The sequence below is a fragment of the Silurus aristotelis genome (genome assembly GCF_946808225.1).
Source record: "Silurus aristotelis genome assembly, chromosome: 16".
NCBI classification, from domain to species: Eukaryota; Metazoa; Chordata; class Actinopteri; order Siluriformes; family Siluridae; genus Silurus; species Silurus aristotelis.
In genome coordinates this window covers 8,124,540-8,144,780 of record NC_139589.1, presented here as the reverse complement: position 1 = coordinate 8,144,780, position 20,241 = coordinate 8,124,540, and the positions used below count along the sequence as shown (strand labels likewise).

General features: G+C 39.9%; 1 protein-coding gene across 10 annotated transcripts in view; it reads right to left on the bottom strand.

Moving 5' to 3' along the window:
• The window catches only part of arhgap32b (Rho GTPase activating protein 32b), a 136,005-nt gene that overhangs the window by 21,000 nt on the left and 94,764 nt on the right, over positions 1-20,241 (bottom strand). For 7 of the 10 annotated variants that reach the window (XM_083564813.1, XM_083564812.1, XM_083564815.1 and 4 more), the window contains 6 exons: positions 19,566-19,652; positions 12,765-12,902; positions 9,073-9,165; positions 8,756-8,878; positions 8,586-8,663; positions 4,588-4,669 (listed from right to left, as the gene is read on the bottom strand). In XM_083564813.1, the coding sequence (XP_083420939.1) occupies positions 4,588-4,669; positions 8,586-8,663; positions 8,756-8,878; positions 9,073-9,165; positions 12,765-12,902; positions 19,566-19,652 (601 nt within the window). Of the gene's footprint in view, positions 1-337; positions 389-4,587; positions 4,670-8,585; positions 8,664-8,755; positions 8,879-9,072; positions 9,166-12,764; positions 12,903-19,565; positions 19,653-20,241 lie in introns of all 10 variants that reach the window. The other 3 variants (XM_083564809.1, XM_083564814.1, XM_083564818.1) reach the window with 1 other exon arrangement.

Here is a 20,241-nt window from a genome sequence, read left to right as displayed (position 1 = left end):
AAATTTGGAAAGAGAAAAATGTTGAAAACAAGAAGTCGAAATCTAAACACTGCCTGAATTCTCATTCCTCTAAATATTATGTCAGCATCAACACTAAATGCTGCATGTATATAGATTTGGTTCGTTTTCTACAAGCTGCTGAGTTTAGTGTGTGTATGTATACAGCTGATTCTAAATCATAGGGATTAGAGAAAATCTTTGCATGTAAACAATCAGTAAATCACTTGTCTGCACAAGAAAGAGAGAGATAAAGATAGGGAGAGCACAAGAGAGAGAAAATGTATTGGCTATGGATAGAGTGTATTAGTGAGGCATTGGGGAGAATACCAGCACGCACAGGGTGGGAAGAGACTCCAGGAGGCCGGCCGCAGAGCAGAGCAGGGGGACGCTGAGGGAGGGGGAAGGGGCACAGTGATATATCATTACACATGCATGGGAGATTACAACACATTGAAAACACAAGCAAATCATCGAAATAGATCACAAACAGAAATCACAAAGACATCAGCAGACATGCGAGCGGTAAAACGAGGGGCAAAAAAGCGCCGAAATCATGCATGTTCCTTCCTGGGGATCTGTCTGTACCCTTCACGAGCAACATGTTTTCGCTCTTTTCCCTGCAGTCGCTCGTGTGTGAAATAGCGTGGCATTACACCCCTGGCTGACAATACTCCCCGAAGAGCATACAGGATGTGCAATGTGTCCACCCAAAGCCAGTGTAGTGAATAGCCGAATTAGAATGAGTCATCACTTCGCTGTTGTAATAACTGATCTGAGGCACAAACGTGACAGAAGTAAAGGAAAAGGGCCGAAAGCCCTCCAGAGGACTTGGCAGGGCGGCCGGTCCGACGCGTGATCTAAAGTCGACTGAGCGCGATCTGTGACCGCTCGAAACATGACAAATTTCATTACTCATCTGGTGAGTTTTTGAAACCCTCCGTTTCAGCCGTGCATTAATCACGACATTTACTCGGCTTGAATTTCCTGTGTTTGGCTGCGGTGCTGTTTTCTTAAAAATGCCCAAGAGATCACAACTGGCGTTTCAGAGCTATTTGGCATTGTGGTTAGCGTCGTGTTAATAAATATATATATATATATATATATATATATATATATATATATATATATATATATATATATATTTTAAAATATATACAAAACATCAACTGAACGACATTAGAGAATATTAATGACTCATTAGGTGCGTTTACATGGAGCGTTGTAATCGTTTTAAAAGTCCAATCGGAATGAAAATGATCCATATAAAAACCTCAATCAGAATGAAAATGCCTGAAGCAAATGGAATTGTAATCGGTTTGAGAGGTGTTGGGATAAACCTTTCTACAAACCTGTAAGGTCGTTAAACCGATCAGTGCTGCTGATGAGACCCATTACTTTATCGACAAAATGTGCTTCATCAAATCTGCGATTTCGGATGCCTCCTCTTCACCTGGCATCCGTATCAGATCTCGTATTCAGCGTTCCATTGCAGAAGATATACACAGACCGTTTTACTGTGCTCGTGCGATCAGCTGATTTGCGACAGCGCGGTATTGTTTGTATAAAACAACCGCGGCGCGCGTAATTAGGGAAATTGGATTTCTGACGGTCTCTTCTTCCGGGAGCATAAATCCCTCTACCAGTCCACACAAACGTGTGAATGACCGGGAATACAACCCGCTTGAATACGACTTTCATCCACACACTTCTGGAGGAGGCAGGGGTAGTACTCAGACGCTCCTTAGAGATGCACAGCCACTAAAAAGCTAAGGTGACATCCTTATACCAGTGAGTCAGTGGTCGAGTCAAGTGCGAAATGAAACACAAAGCTTGCACTGCAATAGCAATAGAATTAGGATTGCAACAGAGAAGTGCGTGAAGTCAGAAGAACAAAGATATCCACAAGCTTGATCCTATAGAAGGATTTAACTTGGGTAAGTAGTGTTGAGGTCTAATCCGCATGCACGTTCACTAGTTTAAACAATAACCGATTTACTGTGCAATCAGTTCCTAACGCTAAGACTATCGTGCACATGTTAAGTCAGCAAATAAAATATGTATACAATAACTTCTACTATTAAAAAATAAAAAATTCCACACTACATGTAGAGCTCGGTCATTTCCACCATATGTCCGAAAGTTTGTGGACATCTGACCCTAAGATTTGGTTTTCCTTTTTGAATATCACATTTGGTCCCCATGTGCTGTTAGAATGACCTCCACTCTTCTGGGAAGATGTTCCATTAGATTTTGGAGTGTGTTTATGGAAAGTTGTGTTCAATCAGCCACAAGGGTGGTAGTAAAGTCAGCTACTGATGCAGGTGATGTGAGGAGGTCTGGGGTGCAGTCAGCGTTCCAATTCATCCCAAAGGTGTTCAGCAGGGTTGAGGTCAGAGCTCTATAGCAGGCCACTCGAGATCTTCCACTCCAATCTGTGTGAACCATATATATTTACGAGGTGGTATCAAAAAGGTTCGGGACTAGTTTTGTAACAAGTGCGTTTTGTAACAAGCCAACAGATGGCAGCACAGGGTTGCACGCACAGTCACAGGGAGCACCGATAAGTCAGTGTGCCAAAAAACATCTAATATTCTGACCACGTGCGTACTCTGTCACCGAGCTCTCCTATCACGTGAGTTTTTAGCCTGAAACAACGCAATCTCACTTCCGCACACACCCTACTCGCCTGATTTGGCTCCTGCGAAGATCCTTTTAACACAATTGCGGAGATCCAGCGTGAATATAGCAGATGCTTCCGAAAAAAAAAAAAAGTCTTCCGGGACACATTCCAGAAGGTGCAGGGACTCTGGGAGTGCTGTATTGCTGGGCAGGGGGATGTTTTGAAGCTGATAGTGTGTAAACATGGATAAATAACGTACTTTCTTGTAAACAAAGCTAGTCTTAAACGGTTTTTTTTTTTATACCACCTCCCCTTGTATAGAGCAAATTTGATGCTACCGCATCCGAAGACATCCTACTTTGAATTATGCGAAAACAGTTTGGTTAAAAAAAAACAACATACAGCTGGTGTCCCAATACTTTTGTTGATATAATGTAGCTCGCTAGCTGGTTAGCTTTTTTTATTCTGGCAAATACAGGCATTACACAGATGAGTATTCAACCCTGCACGAGTATTAAACTCGGGTTTAAAATGTTGGTCGGACACTGATACGTTAACGATGCGATGCAATGGTAAATTGTGTAGTATTTCGTAGAAGTCGAGATAAAATGTGTGCAACAAATCCTGGAGTTGATGTCTATCTAGCGTGCTCTCTTCCCCGTAGGAGTTCAAGTGCTTCACACACACACAAGAATGATTCGCCTTTTGAAAATCAATACACTTTCATTTCTGAAAGCAGGTTTTCTTGGCCTGAGGGGACACGCAACAACTGCTTTAATTTCGATCTGAACATCCAATTACAAAAAAAAACATCCGATTAACAAATGTTTTTTAACGATGTTCGAAAAGGGAAAAATCTAAACATGATTTGGGAACAGCAGCGATTTTACGGCTATATGAATATCTACGAGGTCAAACCGTGACCTTTGAATTTGATCAAATACAATTAATTTGAATAAAAAAACTGCATTTATTTTTCTACAGTTACACACTCATTCCAGCGTTAAACTAACACCTGGAAAGATTCGCCATATAAAGATTTGTCAGTACGCCTTAACTATCCTATGACGGCCTGCTTCACTTCGTCATCCGGAACCCACCACGGCCGGGTACGTCCGTCAGTGACCATCTTTTTTACACATTTCAAATGACTGAAATGTGTAAAATGATGCAGCTGAGACTTTAAAAACAGTACGGTGATAAAAGGTTTAGCCGCAATAAATCATTTGAAACGTGTAAAAAGATAGTCGTACGTCCGTTATTGACGTACCCAGCCGTGGTGTAACCAACTAGTGGTGTAAGTAACTAGCCACTTACTAGTGCATGTAGTAGCGCCACGCTAGCATCCATTGTTATACCTGTAAACTCAAAAGCCCGCTCACTATGGACCTGTGTGTAACGGAACATGTGGAAACAACTGTAAAATAGTGTAAAACATCGAAATGCAATTCATTGCATAAAGTCATTGCATCACTGGGAAAAACTGTCGCTGGGAACGATGGCTTGGCAGTTAACACGTACGCAGCAGATGGACAGTGAGCTTGAAAAATGTTATGTCTCCCACTCAGCTTTGTCAACACTTTCAAAACCAGAGCTGTCAAAGGAAAAGTGAAAAAAACTCCATGATATAAATAGATTTCTCTTCAATTAAAGACTGTACAGTAACACAAGGAGGTGTTTAGTGTCTCCTCAGTATATTCAGATGTTGTCCAGTGTTTCATTCAGCATCTGCTCCCTGTTCACTTCCACACGCCTGCTCGAACACGTCACCTCACTTTTCCTCACACACTTTCACAAGACATGCACGTGAACAGAATTCGTCCAAATCTCATACACGTGACTTCTGCTTGCTCAGCATCTAATCTGATTTAATAAGCTTCTGAGCTCTTCAAAGGCTGTACGAGGACTGTTACACGATAAACACTCTCATTCCGTGTCTGTGTTTGGTTGTGTATATGTGTCGGTACCTGGTTTTGGCACTGAGTTGGTGACAGACTGAGGGACCTTGTCGTTAATCAGCTCCACACACTCACTGGGAAAAAAGCCAACCTAACGAGAGAAAGAAAAATGGACCGTGATGGAGGGAAACAAACAGGCATTAGCATATCGCGTTCGGCACCCGCTTCAGAGAAGTGTCGCCACTTTAAAGCGGAGCAGAACTGCTAACGATGACGGTGGTGAAAAAATAAACAAAAACAAAGCCACAGCGATCTGACGAAATTATCGCGAACGCAAAACAACGTAATGCGACGGAGCTTTCCAGGGATGTGAACTTTGACTTTTGTACTATTGAGATACGATAAGATTTCCGCACTTACATCTCTTAAGTAATGCCACTGCACGATATCTGTAACAATGTCTATTTTGCTAAGGAATTCATCAAATAAAAACTCAGTAGTACTTGGAATAGGGTTGCAAAATTGCATGAATTTTCAAGACTGGAAGCTTTTCATAGCAATTAACAGGAATATATGGGAATTGAAGGGATTAAACTGGGAATTTACAAAACTACAGAGAACTTAAATGTAGTAAAAATAAATAAATCTTGCGAGTTAAAACAACCAGATTGAATGCAATTTCAGTTGAATTTCTATCCTGCACATTCAGCAGTCACATGCACACTTAAGGCCACACCCCCTACATACACTGTGCATTCCTTCTTTACATAACACACATCATTTCTTAAATCCTGCACACAAAATAATGTCAAAATATCAATCTTGGCAAGTATTCGAAGAAATTACATAAATATTATAAAAGTTTAATGTTTAAGTTTTCTAAAAATAAAAAGCTTTGTGTAAGCTATTGTGCAACAAAATTACAATAACAATTTAAAAAATAAATAAATGTTCTAAATCTGTATTACTTTGCATGCGTCAGCTTATTGATGAAACAAAATGTTCCTGGTAAGTTTCCAACTTGGAATTTACCCAAAAATACACCAGATGAAGTTCCCATGGACAGTTTCCGGGAAGTTTTCGAAGATTTACCGGCAATTTTCCACCCCTTTGCAACTCTAACTAGGAATCCACCTAAGATATTGGATTGGTTTAACATGGGGAGGTGGAGCAAAACAACTCCTGATGAAGTATCTCTTGAATTTTGGTCTCGCCTACAACTGTTTCTTGTGTATTTTTTTAACGGACTGCACATATGTGCATCTAACACAATATTTACATCTCCAATAAAAAGTACAATCAGGGAAAATAACTTTTTTTGGTTTTAGGTTCCATAGGCACAAACTGAAACCAGTTTATAGCTCAACGACAAAATATAGACAATGTCCAAAAAGTTGTAGCATATGTGCTCCAGCTCTGGTGGCTTTAGGTGTACTATATAGACAAAAGTATTGGAACACCTGACTTTTCCGGCCATCCAGCTTCTTCTTTTTTTACTTGAGCTCGAAGACCCAAACCTGTTCCAGCACACCATTGCCCTCTGTGCACAAAGCCAGTTCCATGTAGATATGGTTTACATGGGTTGAAGTGAAAGATTTTTTACAGCCTGCTATAGAGATCTGATCTCAAATCTATCCAACACCACTGGGATGAATTGGATCTCCGACTGCACCCCAATCCTTCTCACCTCATCCCACATCAGTAACTGACTTTACTAACACCCTTGTGGTTAAATGAGCACAAATCTCCTCAAGCACACTTCAAAATCTAAACATCTTCCCAGAAGAGTGGAGGAAATTATAACAGCAAAGGAGGAATAAGATGTTTAAAAAAGACATGGATCTGATGGTCAGGTGTCCCAACACTTTTGTCCATAGAGTATAGTTTCTGGAAATCTATTGGTGCACTGTCATGCTCTCCTGATTGGTGCAGCCTAATTACACTAGAGAAGAGAGATAAAGTTGTAGTGCACACAATTGATGTGAACGTTCCACGAGCACTGTGTCAGTAATATTATGTACAAACCGCACTATGCGAGGTTCACGACTCATACGACTCACAAAAACAAAAACACTGTTGAAACCTGTCGCTCCTAATCACTTTCCTAGAACTTTTTATTAATTCATTATGTGACAGGGCGAGATCTTTGTACTATTGTAGCTTTAAGTTATATTATCTTAGAGATTAGAGATATTAAGAGATGAGGGACAAAACAAAAACAGTAATACACAGAGTATTAGGAAGGCGCTGAGCCACCAAAAGCCGCCAAAAACATCTGTAACGCGTCTTGGCTTTGATTGTACAAGTCCTTGCAACTGTACTGGAGGGAACGGTGTTCTTCCAAAAATTTTATAAGTCATGCCAGCTAAAAATAAATGCCCCCTACTGCATAACAGAGGCACCATGTTCTCCTTTGTCATCCATCTGTTCATTTACTTACACTATAGATGGTAAATGCATATGGCCGATCTATAAAAATGTGCTTCTGGAGGCTTTAGGCATTATAAATACGCCTTCCGGTCCACTTTTCACCATATCACCTGGGCCCTACATTATCTAATAACATTGGTATTGCAGAATAAATTCCCTCCAAAAACCACATCACAGAAATTGCAGGTTCTGCATTGCATTTACAGAATTAGAGGTCAGGGGTCTTCTAAATAAAGTCCTGTTTAAACCATAGTCCTAGAATACACTACTTCTTAGTAGAGGTGTGCGATATTGACCAAAAATTATATTTTGATATTTTTGGGGGGTTTATAGATAACAATAATTTGGCGATATTTTAGACAGCAAAATCCTGAAACTTTACTAAAACATATTTTGTGCGGTGGTCAGTTCATCAGTTCTTCCTTTTTTGGGTATTTTATATTACCATTATAAGGCCATTTTTTCTGAAAGTGTGCATCATCTTTGAAGTCAGGTTCTTATACTTATTCAGTCAATTAAAATACTAAGACATTTTGGCTGTTACCAAGCAAATGAAATCAGTATTAACAAAAATCCTCAGAAGTTGCATCTGAAGTGGCATTAAGATGTGACATGAAATGCTATTACAAATGCATAAGTAATGTTTTCTATGGTGTAACCTCACGTTTATTTACTTATATAGAGTGTCGCAGGGAAATGGGAAAATTATTCTAGCCTTATATAAAACTTTCTTTTCGGCTTCTCCCGTTAGGGGTCGCCACAGCGGATCCTCCGCACGTTTGATTTGGCACATGTTTTACGCTGGATGCCCTTCCTAACGCAACCCTCCCCAATTTATCCGGGCTTGGGACCGGCACTAAGAGTGGCTGGGGATGGTTCCCTGACCGGGAATCGAACCCGGGTCGCAGTGGGGGGAGCGCTGCATCTTAACCATTAGACCACCAGGGGACCTTTATTCTAGCCTTATATACAGCGGGTAAAATAAGTATCGAACACGTCAACATTTTTCCTGGTAAATGTTTCTAAAGGTGCTATTGATATGACATTTATACCAGATGTTGGTAAAAACCCAAATGTACAAAATCAGAAATCAAACCATACATCGGTCAAACTTATCAGCCAAAAAAAAAAAAAATCTGCATTATATATCGCCCATTGGTTGCCCTGATTTCTAAATATTGGCCAAAGAAAACAGATATCGGTCGACCTCTAGTCATAATGTTGTGCCTGTTTGGTGCAGTTAGACAGCATTGTTCATGTAAAGGATGTATTTTGACTGTCTGAATTTAAAGGCAAGCAATCCTACCATTCCCTATCACATCTGTCATAAAATTCCAAGTATCATGCGAGTGTCATGTCTGCCATACAAAGACATCCTGCCATACGCTAACAAAATGGTCACAGTACCCGCTGTAGTCTGGAAAATCCAAGTGTCAAAAAGTGAAGATCTGTAAAAAGTTCAGAGTCCTAGTGTCTCAAGAGCAGATATTTAGTATCAGTTTTTATTAACACTGAGATCTGATCATCCAAGAGACCAGCACTCTTGGATGATGTTGAGATTAGAAAATTAGGGCAATCTTGTATTAGCACAACACACTGGCATCTCACTTATGTATGTGTATCTGCAGGGAACTCACCTGGAAGCCATGTTTCCCTCTCCACCACGTGGTATCCTCTTTAGGAGGCATGTCAATCACTGATACAATGTCTCCCACCTGAAAAAAAAAAAATTGTCAGTACCAATGCACTTCTTAATGACCAAAACTTCACTGAATGAATAAACATGCAGTATTGTGACCGCGTTCACCTCAAACGAAAGCTCGTCCGCCACCTGGGCGATGTATCGCTTAATGACGTGGGCAGCTGCAATGGCTGGAACGTTGATGGAGGATTCTTCATGCACCAGCAGACGGTTCCCTTTGTTGTCAACCTGAAGAAAAACAGAATACGTCAGCTCACGTGGAAGTCGGTCTAGCGGCAGTGTTCGTGGGCTTTTTTTTTTTAATGGAAAGATAAAAAATCCTGAAGCTTTCCTCGATAGTGCCCACTTAACACCAGGCGGAGGGTCTAACTCTTCCGCTGATACAGTACAAGCAGAGAAGTGAGATAACGTCAGGATAATACCTCCATCCATGTAAGGACCGGCCCACAGTTTATCTTGTTATCAGCAATTGCTGAGAGACGGGAAAGGTAAGCCATCAGCATCTGGAAAACTGCCTGTTTGGAGAGAAAAAGAATTTGTAACACAACAGGTCTTTATTCACCTAGACTACTATCACAGGGAAAAAAAACACCTCACATTTTAATCCACATGCTAATATCAACTGAAGTGCAAAAGTTGGCATATCGTCCAGGTAAAACCGGAAGAGCAAACACATTCTAATTACATTATATTATAGTTCTCTTTTATTGTAGTTCTCTTTTTTTTTTTTTTTTACTTCTTGCTTTTCTTACAATTTTATATTCGGGTAGAATTTGAAATTCAATAATCGTGCCGTGACCTTCACCCTGTGTAATAAATAATAATAAATAAATCAATAAATCCTACAAGCATCGAACCATTCGTTCGTGAGATGGCATGAAGATGATCTCAGGTTGATCAGGAACCCGCCCCCCAAGAAGACACTTCTGATTCTTCACTTCTAGAAGGAACAGTATGATTCTCTGCATGTAGTTAAAGGGTTGTAGACTGGCAATGTAAGTACAAATCACACATTGTTTTTTCACACGTTCTTCTTTATTCTTTTCAAAACAAAGCGATAATTAGCTCGGCGTGTGTTTATTTGAGGTTTTACTGTGTGTCCTGTGAGCATTAACGCATGTTCTAGAGCGAGACAGAGGTTAGAACAGGAATGGAGACGGCTGCTTTCACTTCAGCATAATGGTGGCCCTAAAAGCTGCAGCTGCACTCTGAATGATAAATTTGGTTCAATTATTATTCCACATCGCTCTCACGTTGAGTCATATGGCAAAGGGTGGTGAGGTGGAGCATTTCGTCTTTAATGCTGTGCACAATCCTTTCTGACTAATAAATAGCTCATGTATTATCTGCCATGACATTGTACCTGACAAAAAAAAACTCTGGGAACCACAGCCTTAGGCCAAAAACTGGTCCTTGATAACAAGCTTGATGGCCACAAATATCTAATAATCCTAGACCTTTATTAAAGATACTGATACTAATCATCTTACTGATCACTAACTGGGATGAATGTCCTTGCTCAAGACCCTATATAACCTTCAGCAGCAAAGAAGCCTTGGTCAACCAAGAAACCAGTATCAACCAACAGATTTAGAGCAGAGACACTGATCACAAATTTTAATCTACATATATATATATATATATATATATATATATATATATATATAATGTAAAGTGTGGAGATAAATATCCATTACTGAGGACATGGATTGGAATTAAAGCATTCCCTCTCAGCTTTCCTTTGACACTGCAGTAATCTGAACATGCACTGGCTGGTCTCTGATGATGCACGTTCTAGCCCTCAAGCTCTCTGGTTGGCAGCTGTTGTGCCAGGAGCAGGATGTGATCAAGCGTTGGCGCAACTCGGTGTATTCCGGGTAATGATGATAAAGCGAAAAACGGGGAATCAATCATGTTTGAGTTCAATCCTGAACGGATGGGACGTACGCCAGCAGAACCTCTTTCTAGTTTACACCCAAATGTCACATTGGCTCCGACATGCTGGAACCACCGAGTAAAACCCAGTCCAATCAAAAGCCACAGAAACAAGACGAAAGAGACACAAGTCAAGTCTAGCCGTCACAATTAGACCCTCGTCAAACTCGCTCAAATCCGTTAACTTGCCCATTTTTCCTGCTTCTAACACATCAAATTTGAGGAGAAAAAGTTCATTTGCTGCCTAATATTTTTTACCCGCTAACAGCTGTCATGATGAAGAGATAATCAGTGTTATGATGAATAATGTTATGATGTCATAATGTTATGCCTGATCATAAATGCTTTCAATCTGGCAAGACTTCTAACATCTGCCTAACAAGTCAAGACTAAAGCATCGCAATATGAACTGTCAAGTAACTACATTTTACAGAGTACGTAGTTACAGCTGCAAAACTCCCACACTTCCAATCAGAGCGCATTGAGAATTAATAATTAGAGGTATGAGTTTCTGGGCTCTGGCCGATACCGATATTTAAAAATCTGCGCAGATTCTGAACTAATAAGACGTGTTACAGAAAATTGCTAAAATGAAACATTTATTGAGCAACACAAGCCTCTCCAATCAATGCACCGGTTACCAGGATTTGTTACCCGTGCCAACCCGTAACCTAAACTACAGCTGGTTAAAGACTCGCTAACAATACAGTTCCAAAATAGATGCTCTCATTCTCTATAAATGTTCTTCTCGCTCTCTCTCCAAAAGCAGCATCATATTTAACCAATGATATATATGGCTAGATTAAAAACTAATGATAAGAACTAATAATATAAGTATATAAGATAAGCCCAAGCTGATGGTCCACTATTAGTAATACCTTTTACTCCAATTGGAGTAAAGCAAAGTACCCAATAGTTTCATCTGTACCTGAGGAGTTGGTTGCGGCAATGCTATATATTCCTTATTTATGTTGTGGTTTTGTGAAAACTTGATCTTTGCTGCAAAATGTTTAAAGTATATATTACCGGTAAAAAGTAAAAAAAAAAAAACACCCAGTCCTTTGCATGCTTCTTTTTTATATACAGCACACTAAATTAAAGGACACACAGGAATTGGACTGTAAATGACTAGAAGACAGTTCTGTAGACAGATGAGTCCAAATTGGTCATGTCTGGCTCTCTAAGCTTGTTTATTCAGCTTGCACATTTCTTAAATGCCATAATGTTATAGCCTTCCACATCTGCACATTTCCTTTTCAATGCCCATAGACTTAGTGCAAGTTTTGTCCAACATTCCATATTTAATATTTTTGGAGAGAATCCAATACATATTCAGTATATTAGTACTAGATAATACTGGGTGTACAGTCTACTGATGAATATACTCACACTGCCATGCATGGGGTGATCCTAATGATCTGAATATCCACACTAGAAAGCCACTGAAAGACATTTAGCTTTTTTGAAATCATTCAGCGTTCAAGTGGTTTTATTGTTTGTCAAAAACTTTAATGGCTCTCAAACATTTTTAGCTGTAGGATAAATCTCAGGTACCCTTTTGCCCTAATATTTGTAATAATGTGTACAAGCATATGCTGTTTATTTGTTGTAGTCATTGCGATTTTATTGCTGAACTTTCCACACATCCGATTCAAACTTGTTTTAGAGGTTAAACCCATTTGATTCATATTAGTAGTCAAACAGGATAAGAAGTAAAATGGCACCTAAACTTGGCTATGATTCACGAATCCACTGTCCTGAATGAATGCGTCATGCTAAACAGAGCTTACATTTTATTAATTTTTTTTTCAACTAATTCCGGAAGAGGCTATGAGTTCTCAGTCTCTTAATAAATAAATAAATAAATAAATATCAGTCTTTATGAAAGGGTTGTGTAATGATGAAACAACACACAGTAGTGAAGAGAAACAAAGAGTCTTCCATAATTCCTTACATAATGAGCTGTATTAACACTCTGTTGTCAGCAGAGGCTTAAATATTATTTTCAGTCATAGCTAAAGAAGAAAATGAAATAAAACCCACATGAGCAGAAATGCGCTTTTTTTTCAGATGCCTTTAAACGCATGGACTTTTACATGTGCAGAGCTCTGGAGGAAACGATCAACTATTCCTCCTAAAAAAACAATAACAGTTATAAAGGCAGTGTAAAGAGCCGTACCTCTGCTCTCTCCCTTATGCTGTCATATCGAGGCAGCTCTGGGAGCTGGGAAAAACGCCGGTCATAGATGCACAGATGGAGGTGTTTGTCCAGGACACGGAAGTCTTCATAGCTGCGCCTTACCATCCAGCTTCGTCCCTAAAAAGTGGAAAGAGGAGATCATTCAAACAGAAAGACAAGCCAGTATCTGTCACATACATTACACACCAACACACACACACTGGCTTAGTGCATAACAGGACAATGCACTAACCACACATCACACACACTACAGGTGCCATGACAACCACCTGTTATCAAGTTCCTTCCACTGCATCAGCCAGCACACAGACTATGCTCATGATCGAGAAAATAAATATTCAGTTTGATGGATTTGAACCTGATTCAGGAATTTTCACTTGGACAGAGTCAATCCAGGGCTGGTGGAATGTTTTTCAGGCTCAAAAAATGTGTATGTCTTCTTTTTGTGTTGTGTGAGTAAAAGGTTATGGGCCAAGCTTAGGCTTAGAGGAAAAGCCTAATTCCTGGACCTGCCAATGGACTTTTAGTTCAACAGCAAGTGTTGAAGAGACCAAAATAAGGCACATTTTGTTATATAATTCACATCAGTGTTCCAGTAACTTTTCTGGCATCGTTCTGTGCACAGAACTGGGTTTTGTAGAGGTTGGCCGGTAAATTTAATTGATACCGAAAGCTAGATTGGGTCATAATTGTCCATAACTGATTAATCGACCGGTTTTTAAAATAGATACTGGACACAAAAAACAAACTAACACTTCATGTAAAATAGTAGCAAAATAGTATAGAAAAAAAAACAGTTCTGAATCATGAAAATGTGCAAAATGAAATAAATATGAATATATTAAATATATATTATATTAAATATATCATTTATAAATTATAAATATAATACAGCTCTCTCCGTGCAGCGCGCAGTCTCATCAAACAGCACGTGGCATCAGTGATTCGCCTCTAGAGGCCGCTCTCGTAATGACAGCGGACTAATTCAGCCGCTCCACCAACAGATGCGAGCCGGAAAAACTATCGTTTGATTGGCAAAACCGATGATTATGTAGCATTATGTACCTTTGAAATCAGTCTATGAAGACTTCGTTCGATTGATTTTCCTACGAAAATGATCAATATTGCTGAAGCACTTTTTTTGTGTACTTTCCCACATAACCCTAATAAACACACGTTACAATTTAGAAAATTCGAAAGGCCAGCAAATATATGACCGTTTTCTTTCTTGTTTCCAGGGAAATCACACATCAATATGCACCATAAATGGTGTGGTGCAATGTAACATAATAGTAACAGCTTGTCATTTCGAGCAGCAACAATTGTGATGAATTGTGGGATCTATATCATCAACTCAGCCATGTTCACGGACTGTCACAATCCCCCACTTTCTTTCCTCTAAAGGTTATTAAGGTGAAAATAATTGTTATAGCATTGTCTGTCCTGAGCATCCTCGAAAGCCTCTGTAATTGATCCTAAAACAGATGAAATGCACAAGCAGTAATAAAATTCGCTGAAAATATTAGAACGTCCTAACTATTAACCTCGACTAACATTAGTACTGGCTCTCAGGATGCGCAGCAGGATGTGAAATGCTCACGGATGTTACTTTTCTTCTTCCCCATTCCACACGTGATGCGGTGTGTCTTTTGAGAGCCATCCATCACAGCGGCAGGTTTCTGGATCCTGACTCCGAGTGCACCGTTAAGCTGTCTGTCCTGTATGCCAGCACACCCACAGCATGAGCACGGCCAAAAAAATCGCCTTCAACATCTCACTCTCTGAGGCCTTATAGCTCTCAACCTTCATGCCTTTTTATTTCACGACAGACCCCAACACACTAAAATCGGTTTGGTAGAGAAAAGTGGACGTTATGGAGGAACTCGGAAATCATGCCTAGGAGCCGATTTCACCAAATTAGGAGCACTCTGATATTCTGGTCTCACCTCATTGTCCAACCCACACAGCTCTAATCCAAGATGAAACCTCAGTGCCTTTGATACGGCTTTTACAGATCCCTCTGAAGCGGAGCCATGGCTGAGGGACTGGTGAAGCGATTGGGAAAAAAAACAAGGGAGAGCAGCCTGTGGTGCTTTATTCTCCTGCTTCCATTTCGTTTCATATGGAAAGTCTGGAGCTGCCATTGTTTCAGGACGTCTTCTTTAAAAGAGAGCGTGGAACTAAAGCGATCCATGTATGCGTCCGCGCGTTCTCTGGGTTAATTCCACACCACTTTTTTCTTTTTTGTTTTTTTTTCAGAAGAAGCAAGCCTGTGGATTTGGTACTGCTCTGACACACACAAGGGGAATAGGAAATTTCCATAAACACACACACACACACAACCACGTTTTTCCACATGGTCAGGTCGAGAGTTGCCATTTTTCAGGCAAGTGCATGAGCAGGACCTCTTTAAAAGTCTTCCCAGAGTTTCCGTGTGATTCTCTGCTTTTCTGTGGGGTGGCTAAGGTACCATGTATTTCTATGTATTTATTTTTTTCCAGAAATATCTACCACATTTGCAGCATCATAGAACTTATATGAAAAACATTTTATCTGCACCTACAGGATACAAAGCGTCTCATATTTTCGTACACTTTTCTGCCCACGACCTTCGTGATCCTTAGAAATGCATTCCGATTGGCACTTTGCAGTTTATTAGCCGCTGTATATTTTTAACAATGTTTTATACACTGTGACACTGTCTTCTTCTTGGAACAAGATATTGCTACAAATGGGATTAAAGGATAGGACGCCACTGGATTAAAAACAATCTTATGAAAACTTGTCCTTAACTGTTATTGGAGTGTTGTTTGAAGTAATAGTAGTGTTTGCCAAAAGACTGTGCATTAAGGTCTGTGGTAGGCATTTTTGCCATGTCAAATTATCTTTTGTTCTGTGAAAGTAGGTTGTTCTTGACTGCATTTATTGACAAACCGTACCAGATTCTTTTCTTTTATCTTCTCAAGGGACAATACTATAGAAATGAAACTTGGATATATTTTAGAGTAGTCAATATGCAGCTTGTGTACCAGATTTACTGTCCTCTGAAAATAATTCCACATACAGCCATTACTGTCTCAATAGCTGGCACCAAAAGTGAGAAACACCCTCACTGTTAACAGCTGTACGTCGTGTAACCATGCAAAGCCACATTTTTTATTTACGTTCATGTTTCTGTCTGCTTGACAGAACCATACAAATTCGTTTATCTTGTATTTCAGCAGTTAAAATGTGGTGCTTTGAATACAATTCTCTAATACTGACCACTGTAAATTAAGTCCAGTGGCAAAGAACTTCTCTATGGATTTAAGAGTTAGAATTTTTACTCTCCACAAAGATGGCCAAGGCTATAAGAAGGTCGAAAAGAAGCTCTGAAACTGAGTTACAGTGCAGTGGCCAGGATCATACAGAGGTTTTCCAAGACGGGTTCCACTCGGAACAGGTCTCATAAGGGTCCATCAAAGTAGTTGCGTCCTCGTGCTTGCGTCAAGTGCAGATACTGGCTTCAAAAAACAGACGCATGAGTGCTGCCAGCATTGTTCAGACCATATGTGTGTGTGTGTGTGTGTGTGTGTGTGTGTGTGTGTGTGTGTGTGTGTGTGTGTGTGTGTGTGTGTGTGTGTGTGTGTGTGTGAGTGTGTGTACAGTATTTTATGACATTTGGCTGACACCCTTACCCAGTGCGACATGTGTACATGTAATCTGTTAAAGGGGTTAAGGGCCTTGCTGGAAATCTCAGTTTGGTGGTACTGGAATTAGAACTCATTAGAAGTCCAATTTACACAATGAGCTCCCACCTTTCCTATATTTTGGGAGGTGGAAGGAAACCAGAGAGCTCAGTAACTTGATCTCAAATGACACTAAAAACTAGCATAAATTTGATGCACCCATTAAATGGGTGAACAGTTGCAGAGATGCAGTCAAAATTTTCACATTCACTACATAGTTCTGCCCTTGTAACACCTTCCAGTGGACCAGTGGTGGACAAAGTAAACAAACAATGGAGTGGAGGTAAAGTAGAGATACACTTGGTAAAATCTGACTCCAGTAAAAGTAAAAGTGCTCCCTTTAAACTTTCACTTGAATAAAATTACAAAAGTATTTGCCTTCAAATGTTTCAAAGTATCCAAAGTACTAGGATTTATTATGGCTATAATGTTTCTATGATCATTTATTTTTTTTGTCACAAGACTCTCAACTCAGTTTATGTAAAAAAACTCCACCCAAGCCTATTAATAGAATTATATTAATACGTCAAACACTAATTGATATCTATTAAAATGATCATGAGCCCAAAACCTTATTATTAATGACAAAAAAAAATCGGGTAAATAAGGTCACGGGTGTTGTGACGAGTTCAAGTCTGGAGTTTCTTCCATCATTTATTCCTCTCAAAATGTTCTGGAACGACTGATTTCACGAAATTGAGTGAAATGTCCGATATGTGACTTTGAAATGTAGTGAAGTCAAAGTCTCCCCAAATGGAAATACTTCAGTAAAGTACAGATACACAACAAGGCTACTTAAGTACAGCAACCAATTACATTCACTTTGTTACTGTCCACCACTGCAGAGGACATGCAGAAAGCCAGCATGTGTATCGCATCTCTTCAAACTGCTGCTCCTGTCATGTTGGGGCAGCTGAACAAGCATGAAGGAAAGCATTAACTTCCTTCTTCCACATGCATTAGCTCAGAGGTGCCTTATTCCCGATCCTGACACTCCAGGATGTCGAAAGACTGCAGAGAAAAATCATCAGCTTATGCTTTGTAATTAGCTACGCGTTCACTTGATTGCCGATACAGGCATGAATTACAAACCTTTCCTGAATCATTTATTTGGCGCTCGGTTGTTTCCATGTTCTCAGACTCATTTATCACTCTGATTTACTGACAGTTTCCTGCAAACAGAATCGGAACACCGGTGCTTCTTGGGTTTCAGAGACCTTTACAAACTCGTTCGAGCCAAGTTTCAGTGTTAATAATATCACTTCTGCTCTCGGAGTATCTCCATGTCGAAGATAGTTTCCTCTTGGGGCTCTGATAGAAGTTTTTCTTGACCCTTCAACGAGTTTCTTTAGTATCTAGAACTGAAATTGTGTAAAGATGTGAAATGTCTATAAATATTCTCAAATTAATCCTACAATTAGTGGCTTCTAAATAGTTTCCCCGCTCAGCTCTTTAGTAACAGTGTGTATTCTGTTACTTATCCACTCACCTCCTTATACATGAGCTTACAGTCACGCATGCTTGGCCATTGTTACGATTGGAGTGAGAGAATATGCCTCCACTCCCACCCTGACTCCAGGCCTTTCATGGCTGTAGCATTGTCAGGATTGTAGCCTCTACTTTTTAAAGTCAGACAAGTACATTTTAAAAGCACCTTTTGAAAGGAGTCTCCAGTGTCAGCACTTTGTGACAGGTTTTCTACAATGGGAAAAGCTTTTCTGTGTAATAAAAATAAATAAATAAATGAACATTTTTCTGTCTTGTTAACTTCAACGGAAAGTGAGTGAAAATATATTTACAGCTGCCATAATGCAAGTGATATCTGTAACTTATTTTTTGGACATTCCTCGACAATGAATCTAACTATAAAATGTCATCTATGCAGCAAATGAACATTTTGTCCTCAAAGTTGACGTGTTAGAAGCAGGAAAAAATGGGAAAACGAAAGTATTGAACGAGTTTGATGAGGGCTAAATTGTGGCGTCTAGAGCATCTCCAAAACTGCAGCTCTTGTGTGGTGGCACTGGTCTGCAGTATTCAGTGTCTATCAAAAGTGGTCCAAGAAAGGAACAGTGGTGAACCGGCGACAGGGTCATGGGTGGCCGAGGCTCATTGATGCATGTGGGCAGTGAAGGCTGCCCCGTGTGGTCCGATCCAACAGCTTGTTTTGGCAGCAAAAGAGGGACCAACACAATATTAGGCAGGTGGTTATAATGCTATGCCTAATCAATTGGTGTGTATGTATGTATGTATGTATATAAGCATGTTATTTAAGCATGTTATCTTCTTGATATGTCTTATACTTTGCACAATCGTCACACAGTTATACTGTATATTACTATATGTACAATATCTTTTTACCTACTCCACCTTCTGTTCATGAATCTCACTCACCCCTGTACATATGGACTGATGACCTCATTTAAAATATGGCTATTTATTGTAAATAGGCCACTCGTGCTCTTCTGGTTAGATGTTAACTGCATTTCATTGGCTCTGTACATGTACTTTGCACAATGACAATAAAATTGAAGCTCGGTCATCTGATAGTCTTCAGACTTTCCTTTTATGACCGAGGTGATTAGTCTCGTGTAGCTCTACATGAGGCAATCATTCAGGTGTTTGCCTACACAATTATGATGCACCAGCACCACCCTAACTTTAACATTTATCTCCCCTCCCACACACAGCACCATGCCTTCTCTGATCCACAACCACTGCTCGACTGGTCCCACCAACATTTCCCAGGATACAAGGAAGGCATACTTCCAGACTCTTCTCTGTTCCGCCACCGAAGTGGTGGCGGAACAGCGTCACTCAAATGACGTCTAATGACCTTCCTATTCCACAAGATCTTAAATGAGAAATTATTGCAAAAAAAAAATAAAAAATGCTTTCTAATAATTTTTCTCCCATTCGTAGTTTAATAAACCAGAATTTAAATGTATTCCTTGATGGAGACTTTACAGTATGTCGCTCTGGAAAAGGGCGTCTGCCAAATGCCGTAAATGTATTGTTTCTTGTCTCGTGGATAGCTGAAGAATTACTCCACCTGACAGTAGATATGAACCAGGTACACCAGCTCTTTCAGCTCCAGGCCATTCCGGCTCACTTCGCTCTGCTCTTCAGCGAGGCTCAGCTGAAAAACACAAAGGCATTATTTAATTGTTTGTTTTTCTTATATTTTGTTATATTCCATCTCTACTGTGCAATTCCTATGTATGTCTGCACTTTCATATGCTGCGCTATAGCTGTACTTCCTCCTGTGGGTAAACATACTCGGTAATGAAGCTGTTTCTGAGTCTGATTCTGGAAAACACAAAGACGAAGAGATGTAAAAGAGTCGGTGAGATGAACACTGTTACATTAAAGAGGCATTAGGAGTTCCTCTAGACTCCATTCACAGGATTTCAGGGGGCTGCTGAAGGTTAGCTGAGGAGGCATTGGGAACGATTTGTCACCAGCTGAGCATTTTGCGTACCTACCATGAATAATAGATGAAGATAAATGGGATTACTGCAGCAGTGGGTTAAACTGGCACAGCAGGAGATCGCTGCTATTCTACCTCTGAGTGCACACAAATCATATAATACGGCAGGTGTCGTTCGTACCAGAATGCAACCACGCACATCTGCATGGCCTTCAGTATAGGAGCCAATTCACAAATAAACCAAATAGTTTTAAAAAATGTACCTGTCCAATTGAAGGCAATGTTATTTGTGTAGCAT